The sequence below is a fragment of the Electrophorus electricus genome, chromosome 11 (assembly GCF_041902795.1).
Source record: "Electrophorus electricus isolate QZ-2024a chromosome 11, ASM4190279v1, whole genome shotgun sequence".
NCBI classification, from domain to species: Eukaryota; Metazoa; Chordata; class Actinopteri; order Gymnotiformes; family Gymnotidae; genus Electrophorus; species Electrophorus electricus.
The window spans coordinates 11,923,177-11,932,690 of NC_137507.1; the positions used below are offsets into that span (position 1 = coordinate 11,923,177).

Sequence of the window (9,514 nt, forward strand, 5' to 3'; positions counted from 1 at the left end):
ACTGGGTCCGCCTAGCCCCCTATAAGAGAGAGAGAGAGAGAGAGAGAGAGAGAGAGAGAGAGAGAGAGAGAGAGAGAGAGAGAGAGAGAGAGTTTCTAACAGCCACCAATCACAATCACTATTACCTTATTAGACAGAGAAGTATAATCATCAAACATCTTCAGGGACAAATCAAAAAGGTATTTTTAAAAATTTCTCCATATATATCAAAAGAACGTCAGGGCGGATGAATAGAACTCCACCTCCCGTCTCTAGAGGCGTCTGACTGAGGAGAGTGTGGTGAGAAAGTCACCAGCATACAGGAGACTGATTTCAGCGAGAGGAAGCACTCAGTGTAGATTCAGCTTTAATGCCACCTGCACAGAGCTGATCTAAGCACTGATAAATAACCGGTGCCAAACGCGACTCCTCTACACATGCGTAGAAATGAGTTAAAACATATAATTATTATTTTTAAAAACCTGAATCAGGGAGCAAAGGAAACATGTGAAACTTCCATCATATTCACATATTAAGGTATTAGCCCCAACCAAAAGAATCCAGAATGATAGACAATGGTGTAATCATGCTGTAAGGATTGGGATTTTAAAATAGTTAAACTTTTAGAAAAAAAGCCTCATGGCAAACGCCACTCAGAATTTTGTAGGTAGCCATCAAATTATTGAAAGCGGAATTTACTTTATATACTTTTTTTTCCCTTAACCTGTGAGTCAGCGATAACGTGAATAATGTAAGCGTATTGTCTTTCACTTGTAGGCTTGTCCCACAGTGTCAAATGAACATTGAAAGCACTCAGCCCACCCTACACGTGGAAAGCGGCCATTACTATCGCTGTACTATTGCAAATTTGTTATTCGCTTGATTCAGTGTAGCATGATGTTCTTTCGATGAATTCTCAGTAAAATAAAAATACTTCCCATCGTTCGCCCGCGAAATTGCGTTCAAGAGAAAAAAATCGGAAACGCTGATAACTGACGCTTTCCAGAAGCGAATCATTAAGGAGCCGTCTAAAAAGTGCAAAAGCGGAAGGTTTCGTAAGCTGTTTTTACATATACTATAAAATGGTTAAAATACTAAAACTGAGCGTAGTAAAGAGAGAAACACCATTTATACCACTACAGTTCCATTCTTCTAAGACCTCATTGTTTATTTTTTTAGTTTAGTCTGTACCATGCCTGTTACAGATACAAATATAAAATCCTTTGTAAAAATAATGGCTTTTTCCAAACCCACTACAATTTTCAGTTTCCACAAATACACAACAGTAGAATTCCGATTAATTTTTATTCCTGTTTTAATCAACACTACTTCGCAGTAGTAATGATACCTTTGGTACGGATGTTTCGACTCTTGTGTCGAATTTCTGAAGCGCAGTGTTTCGAAACATTGCTCCGAAAGGTGAAGGGTGTTCTGTTGCGTTTCACCTGTTTCGACAGGTGGCATGCAGTACCGGCAGCTTCTACGTTTAATTGACGGTGTCTGAAATAAACCTGATCATACATCAGTCTGAACCGTAAACGTCACGAAACATTGAGAGTCTTGTTGTGGAAGTTTTTTGTGAGAAGAGAGAGCTTTTGAGAGATATAGTGACATCACGACTGACAATGCGTTTAGTGATGATTATTCGCTATATGTGAGGTTAGAGACAGAACATATTTATTGATCGGCTAGTGAGAGACAGCAACTGAGTTATAATTAGGATAGATACAGTGACATTACTATATAGAAAGTGTATATAGAGAGTGATCCTCTGGTTTACTGGCATGCGCTACGCAAAATGCATGCCACCAACAAATGTTCCATGTGAACGTTGCTTTCCACACCTTTTACAAATCGGTAGGGAGATTAAATGCCTATTGCGTGCATGACATACAATCTTTTGTTCCAATGTTGTTCAAAATTGTTCCAAGTGGTTCTAAAAGGCTTGCGTCCTCTCATTGGTCTGTTACAAATTCTTTTCCAAAGTCAGCAGAGCGCCATTGGCCTGTTCCAATGTGACTCTCGATTTTTCATTGGCTCTCCCGTTGCTATCCAGTTGCCGTCTCGTAGCTGTCACACCACTGCTGTCAGTTCTCACGGCGTGCGGTAAGTAACGCCGGGCTCGCCTATTGTTTGAAGTTTAGCCCTTCGATTCGTTTTCTCTGTAACTTTTACGCTTTTGTTCTTTACATGGCTTTTATTATCTATGTCTACGTACGTCAAGAATGTACTGTAAAAGTGAGATTTAATGGGCGAAATTAGCAACTAGAACCGACCGACCGAGCTAGGTCGTTTATGTCCGAAATACAGTGTCTGACTAGATGACATTAAAATGACTGATTAAATGGACCCAGATAGCGTGCATGCGCGTCTTGAGTGGTGCTTTACAACTCGAGAATGACTATAATGCTGTATTCTATGTATTTAATGTATTGCAGACGCGCAGCGGTGTACTGCGTTCCTTAGAAGTGTTCACTAAGCAAAACGCGACCGTTTTGGTAATATTCTATATGTGAAACTGATGTGTGTGTTCTTCTTTCTACAGTTTGGGTATTAACTAGCGATTCAAGTAAGTAGCCTGTCAAAGTTTTACGTGTGCGCGTCGTCTTTTGTCTCCGCAGACGACGCTTGTGTCTTTTCCTCTCTTGTTTCATTTTAGACAGACTGGATTACAAGCCTGCATTCAGGCGAGAGACCTCCAGCCAGCTCACCCTCCAGCCTTCGCCCGAGCCCGTGGAGCTGTCCAACGCCTACAAGCGTCGGCCGGCCCCGTCTTGGGTTTGGAGCGCCGAGAGGATGACGGAAGAGGCCAAGGACCGCGTGGTGGGGAGCGTGGGTCGATCCCGGGAACGCGCGGCCAGTGCTGAGCGAGAGCACGGTCCAGTACCGGGGTGAAACATTTAAATGGCTGCTGAGCCAAGGACAGTTAGAAGAGGTAGATGTTCAATTCACGTATGACGAACAGAGCAGCATTGGAACATGGAAGGTTTTGCAGTTACACGCGGCGTTTGTTAATCCAGTTACGTCCTGTGGATCTGGCGGCAGAGCAAGATGGAGGCACTGCAAAAGAACAGGTGCGTGTGTGCGTGTGGACGACTGATTCATTGAGTGCCTTTGAATGTTATCCCTTTCTGGTGTCTGAAGTTGCTCCTTGTGTCCGTACGCAGGTGTCTTCAACCATCGGAGTTCCAAAGCCAGGCGAGCACAGGAGCCTTCCGACGCCGAGCTGCTGGCTGTGTCCATGGAACTGGACGCTGAAGGTGAGTTGTGCTGCTGAATGGACTGAGTGAACTACTCAAGTATAAAATTGAAGGTCTGTCTTGTTGTTTGTCCTGACTGTAACTTGTTTTGTTGTGATACATTGTAATGTAGCTATAATGGGAAGGACTTGGAAGCGGTCAGGTAGGTAATGTGAGATGGTGGTGTTAGAATGACCTGCACGGTTATTAATTCATTCTGTGGTGCTCTTCATGTTTGCTGGCTAAAACAGGGCACTGGTACCTCAGTGGTTAAGGTATTTGACTTATAATTGGAAAGTTGCTAGTTTAAGGCCCACTACTGCCACTGTTGGGCCTTTGAGCAAGGATCTTTGTGCTCAGTAATAATTGTAAGTTGCTTTGGATAAAAGTGTCAGCTAAATGTAAAGTGTGTCATCTTCATTCCATCTGCTTATTTCATTACCATAGCTGAACATAATGACATTGATTTGCTTTACACTGATGTTGTCATAGAGTGGTGGGTTGGGAGCAGCTCACTCTTCAGTAACATTAGATACTTTCAGCTTCTTGGCTGTGTTAGTCGTCCCTGCAGGCTCATGTGCACCCATGCTGTGATGTCAAGTAACATCTTTTGCCCTTTTCTAAGCTCTTTAATGTGTGTTGTTCCAGCTCTCTTGTCCTCTACTCCAGTGGTCCCTGCACCACCCCAGCGCTCCCTGCATGTGGCTGAACCGGAAAAGCAGACTTCGCAAATGCAGCCAGTGCCCACTGCTGAGGTGAGCAGCACCACCCCGCCTCTGGTGTTTTTGTGGTAGGTTGAGGAAAACACCAAGCACATATATATGATGCATCTGTTTGTTCGTTTAAGGTGCTTCTGCCTGAGGGCTGGAAGCTGATGCTGCCCAGAGAGCGGCATTAGTGGGTCAGCTGGGTGCTCTTCTCCAGAGAGCAGTCTGGGAGGCCAGTGCTGACCAAGAATCTGCGTCTGTGGTGGTCGCCTCCTGGACCCTGGCCGGGTTACGCGCAACCTCCGTCTTCGCTCAACGCCTTCTTTCACAGCAGACTGTTCCTGTGGATGCCATACCGCATGTGGGCATTCAAGCTGCTTTACGCACAACCCGAGTGCCGTCAGCTGGGCCATAAGCTGACGGCCTGTGGGCTGTACAAGACTTTCCGGAGGGTTTTGGACTTCAGCGGCTGGTACTTCATGGCCATTGTGAATCTGTAGTGCCGCTGCTGTAAGAAGAAGCTGGCGGGCTAGTCGCAGGACATATTGGATCAGCTGAACCCCGTCCATTGGGCGAAGTTCCCAGTGGTTCTGACATACAAGTGTGTGTGTGTGTATGTGTGTGTGTGAGAGAGAGATATTTTGTGATGGATTAATGTGTGATCTGTTGGTTCCTCTGTGTGATATTGTGTTGGCGTTCTTTAGCCTGTCCTGTGACAAGGGGGTCGTTTGCCTGATGTGGGGTCGCACTCTGGGGAACAGTGTGACCTCGCTGCACAGTGCGACCTGTGCGTCAGGCACAGACAGCAGTGGCTGGCCAAGTCCTCTGAGTACCTCTTCGTGCTCAAGAAGTTTCTGTCCCTGGGCACCGACCCCAGCACCATCACCCACCAGCTGCCCCCGACGGTGTCGGTGCCCACTCCAAAATGGCTGCTGACAGTATACGCGCAAGATGTGCTGTCACAGCTTGAGCAGTTGAAGGCCAGGGTTACCTCCATCTATAGAGCCATTTTCAAGATGGACTCCACAAAGAAGGTAAGCTAGGGTGCAACACGCACGCACGCACGCCGCTGAACAGTAACCTCTACAATATGCTTGATTGTCACATGTGTGACGTGTTGTGTGCCTATGCTCCACGAATGGGACCAGCTGGTTGTCAGGCTGGACGTGTGGCACTTCATGCGACGGTTCGCGGTGGGTGTCATCATGGACAGTCACCAGCTGTACGGCCTCTTCATAGGCTACCTCTCCTTCTGCGTCTTCGAGTGGGACGTGGATGATGTGGCCCATCTACAGGAGGCCAAGCAGTCGGAGCGCGGGGAGGCCCCCTCAGTCCAGAGGCCGCCTGAATGACGCCGGGTCTTTCAGCAGACCCACCGTCAAGGAGCTGTCTTGGCGCTGTCATCTCTGCCGCACACACAGGGCCCAGGAGACCGAGCTGCTCATCCAGGAGCTGATGGAAGACTATATGGATGTGACGGACACAATGGGTGTCAGGCTTCTGGACCGCAAGAAGATGGAGGACATGTGGCAGACCCAGAGGCACCACCTCCACTGCATTCAGGACCCTCCTGGTGTACAGCTGTACAGGAGGGTGGGGCAGGTGACCAGGGGAGGGGTCGTCCTGCCCGTGTATCGCTGTGCACACGGTTCCACTTCTCTGGAGTCATTCCACCTGCACCTGAACCCATTCATACCTGGTAAGTCCCTCTCTCTCGCTCTCGGTATGCATGTCAGCACTGTTTACTAAAAGCCTTCTTTCCTTGACTGCTGCAGGTACAAGTGCAAGTGCCCTGCACTTTCAGGCATACCTGCTTGAATGGTTGGTGAGGTGGAACGAGGACTGCGTAGCAGCAGCAGTGGAGGGAAGTGATCCTACTTAGGTCTGTTGCAGTGGCCAGCTGCAGGACTATGCCAACCAGCTGAGCGAGCAACTCCTTAGGCTCCAGCTGGACTACACTAGGCCTGGAAAGTATACATGTAACATCCTCTCAATCTCTCATCTTTCTTGCTCTCTCTCTCTTTCTTTCTCTCTCTCTCTCTCTCTCTCTCTCTCTCATATTCACACACACGTGCACACACACATATAGCCCTTTTTTCCCCTCTGGGATGTATTCAACACACTTGTATAGGTGAACTCATCGGGGTGGAGTACCTGTGCATTAGGACGTCAGCAGGGATACAGATGCTCCAGATGGGCTTAGCGATGAGGACTTTCCAGAGCTGGAGGACGATGGATTCAAGGATGTGGACGTGGGGTTCAATGAGTCTTGAACCATTGCCGCATCTCCATCACGCAGCAGTGGGACCTCGTTCTCTGGCTGCTTCTTTGCGGACCCGGTCGTAGCGAGCCAAGTCCTCTGCGTCTGGGCTGACCAAGCAGACCGTGCCTGATGGCCCTGTTGCTACCCAGACTCAGGCTTTGTCTGGGGATGAGGAGGATATAAGTACATTGTAGTTCTTTCTGTTCACTTTGTGTTTACATGTACAGTACAACACAAGTCCTAACCAATCCAAAATAAACGGTGTTCAACTATATATGAGAGCATTAAATGTTTGTGTGCTTCAGTCAAAAAGTGTATTTTTCTTTCTTTTATTTTCAGGAGAGCCTGGGACCTGCTGCTGTTCTAGGTTACCATCACGTAGTAAACCTGGCCAACAGTCTGGTGGACCTGCGTCACCAGGCCTTTGTGACACAGCAGAGGGTAGACAGCATCGTTGCTCTCTGGGAAAAACTGCCAGAGAGTGACTTGTCAAGGAATGGTTTAAAAAGCAGCCACTCTAAGACCTCTGTTGTAGCTTGAACAGAGAGTCTGAAGCGGTAAGCACACTCACAGTAATGTAATACGTTTCCTTAAGTTTGACTTCTAACTGTGTGACTAATTGATTCTGTCCGTCTGTTTGTCTCTCCTTTTGTATCTTCACAGCTGCTTCCCTGGACAAGGCAGTGAGCCTTCCTCGTGTCCCAGCGTCAGCCACCTTGTCGGCTTCACCTGGCCGGTGAGACCATCACTGGCATCAGGGTAAACAGGTGGGCTGCCATCATGAGGGACTATGGTGTCATCAGGGACGTAGTCCTCGGCAGCCCCGGCCTCATGGCCTGGACCTGTATTCAATTTTTTTTAGTTGAATCAGCGGACACTGACCCAGTGGTGAATTTTCCAGGTCTTAGATTGATCTTATTTGCACCGTGGACTATACAGGCTGAGTCCTAAGAGGCTGTGCTGCATTCTGTGTTACAGAACCAATGCCAGGAAGAAAAAGCAGGAACAGGATGTTCTGTGCCTGAGCGTTGGCCAGTCCAACGCTCCGATGGTGGCCCCAGAACCCCTCCCTCCCGCACTGAGTAAGCTCCTGGAGCATCCGACTGACGGGCACCCTGCTTTTGACTTTAACATCCAGCAGGATGTGTCTGGGCAGGCTTTTCAGCGTGTCCAAGGCCAGCCTCCTCTTCTTCCTGGTGAGACCCTGACATGCTCTGGTCTAGAAGGCGACGTGGCTTCTGCCACCAATGCCACTCCTGTGCTGGCTGGGCCCCAGACCACAGCATGGCAGTGAAAGAAAAAGGCAGAGGCCGAGGCCGCCGCCACTGCCCATGGACAGGCCATCCCCACGAAGCGGTGCAAGCATGAACGCTATGCCTGCAAATAGTGTGGCCAACCCAAGACTAAAGAGTTTGGACACAGCAGGTTTCGTGGGGTGCACTTCTGCGCAGCAGCAACAGCAGGGAAGACAGTGGAGCAGTGGATGGAGGAGATGAAGAGAGGAGATGTTGGACAGGGTCAGTGATCTGTTGACCACCCCACTCACCCCATTGTAAATAGTTGTATATAGTTTTATATGTATTCCTATTTTCATGATTTGTTCTGTGTGTTGTGAATGAGCACTGTTTCATAATCATTTGTACTTTCAAAAATAAATGAGCACTGTTTAATACTATACTTCACAAAGTGAATGAGCCCTGATTTACATTTACCTGACACTTTTATCCAAAGTGACTTACAATTATGACCGAGTACAGCTCAAGCAATTAAGGGCCTTGCTCAGGGGCCCAAGAGTGGCATCTTGGCAGTGGTGGGGCTTGAACCAGCAACCATCCAGTTACAAGTCAAGTACCTAAACTGAGCTACCACTACCCACTGATTTATTCTGCTTTGTAATTCACAAAGTGAATGGGCAATGATTTAAACTACTTTGTTCTTCAATGAAGTGAATGAGTGTGTTTGTGGTAATTAGGCACATTCTTACAAAAGTTGCACTTGTCATTTTGATTAAAGTTTATTGTTCATCAAATAAATAAGTACTATCTAAACACTTCAGTTTCACGTGTAAATTAACTTGATGTTGACTTAATTGATTGTTAGTTTAATTCTATTTTTAAATTAACATACACTTTTAACATATAAAAATTGGTATATATTTTTTTAAAAATGCAGAAAAACAATGTGAAGACAAAATTGATGTTCGGTTGTATGCATGCAAAAATTAAACAATCATGATTACAAAAGTCCAGGAACAGTGTGGATGAGATGGGGCGCCTCAGGAAGGGCCACCAAGGGCCACCAAACAGCTCTGGAGGGGCCCTGGACTGGCCACAGAAGATTGGTCCAGAACCACTGGACTCAGTCTGTTCTATGCCTTGTTTTCCTGTATGTTTACCTTTCATTCATTGAATAAACCAATATGACTCGCATCTGTGTCCTGCCTCTGCTTTATGTAAAGTGCATGTCACAGATTAACTGACCCTAAAAAAAGATGTCAACTCACTGCCAGGTCATTTGATACCTGGCTGTGAGCTGACATGCCAGAAATTATTGAGGAAAGCAAAAACAAACAGCATGCAGCTCATTGGTTTGCAGACAGATTGGATCAGCCAATGGACTGAGATTTGCCTGTGCAGGTGGATTTGCAAGCCCCAATGGAGGGACAAGGCTCACCTCCTTCAGATTTGCTCATCGCCTCATTCCTCTCATGAGAAGGAACTGGACTACTACTCTCTCATGACAGATTCCCACCTGTCTACAGGAGGTGTCCCCTGCCTGACTGATGCCCCTCTTCAGAAGGTGTGCTAGGGGTAAAAATGAAAACACTTGCAAAATGCTGCCTGAGGAGTGTGTGAAATATTTGACCTCTGGAGTTACCAGAATACCCTTGCCCATTGTGGGAGAGGTGTAACACACAAACAAAAAAAACCTTCAGACTGATTTTTCAGGCTGTCATATTCTCCATCTACAATCTGTAAAACAAGTTCCAGAGAAGACCCCACATTAGGGAGTATACAATCTGCCCAGCTTCTTTTTTTTAAGTCATAAAAATAAACAAGTACATAATGTTTCAGTGCATATGTTTTTATTTCTTATGAAATAAAACATTTGTGTGCACCTCTAATGTCAGAAACATTTAAAAAAATGAAACAGTAAGTGAAATCATATCTGAAGCTTGGCTATACCTGTATCAGGTATTGTCACGGTTGGCCGGGCATCCAGAAGGAGGGACATGCCCATTCTTGCTAGGGATCGTACTACATACCTGCCTCATTCCCAGTCCCCTGCCTACTAGTCACCTTCACCTGTTCCTTGTTTTCTCCCTC

General features: G+C 46.7%; 1 protein-coding gene across 11 annotated transcripts; it reads left to right on the forward strand.

Annotated features, from left to right (window-relative positions):
* The first annotated feature begins 1,923 nt into the window (after window positions 1-1,923).
* On the forward strand, window positions 1,924-8,611 carry LOC145659874 (uncharacterized). Of its 11 annotated transcripts, none has more exons than XR_014126021.1 (10): window positions 2,031-3,053; window positions 3,147-3,239; window positions 3,867-3,973; window positions 4,066-4,959; window positions 5,165-5,624; window positions 5,701-5,807; window positions 6,057-6,371; window positions 6,528-6,745; window positions 6,852-7,076; window positions 7,167-8,611. XR_014126021.1 is itself a non-coding variant. In XM_081723293.1 (6 exons), exons 4-6 carry the CDS (start codon window positions 4,942-4,944, stop codon window positions 5,805-5,807), a joined length of 585 nt encoding a protein of 194 aa, XP_081579419.1. In that variant the 5' UTR covers window positions 2,041-3,053; window positions 3,147-3,239; window positions 3,867-3,973; window positions 4,066-4,941; the 3' UTR covers window positions 5,808-6,521. The 11 variants fall into 11 exon arrangements, 1 of the variants encoding a protein (XP_081579419.1); XR_014126020.1 differs by having other exon boundaries at window positions 2,034-3,053; window positions 6,015-6,371; XR_014126019.1 differs by having other exon boundaries at window positions 2,039-3,053; window positions 5,701-5,904.
* The last annotated feature ends 903 nt before the right edge of the window (window positions 8,612-9,514 follow it).

Excerpts from the sequence above, each read along its gene's own strand:
- LOC145659874 (XM_081723293.1), top strand. Across the intron at positions 5,625-5,700 it reads CCTGAACCCATTCATACCTG|GTACAAGTGCAAGTGCCCTG; the intron begins GTAAGTCCCTCT and ends TGACTGCTGCAG.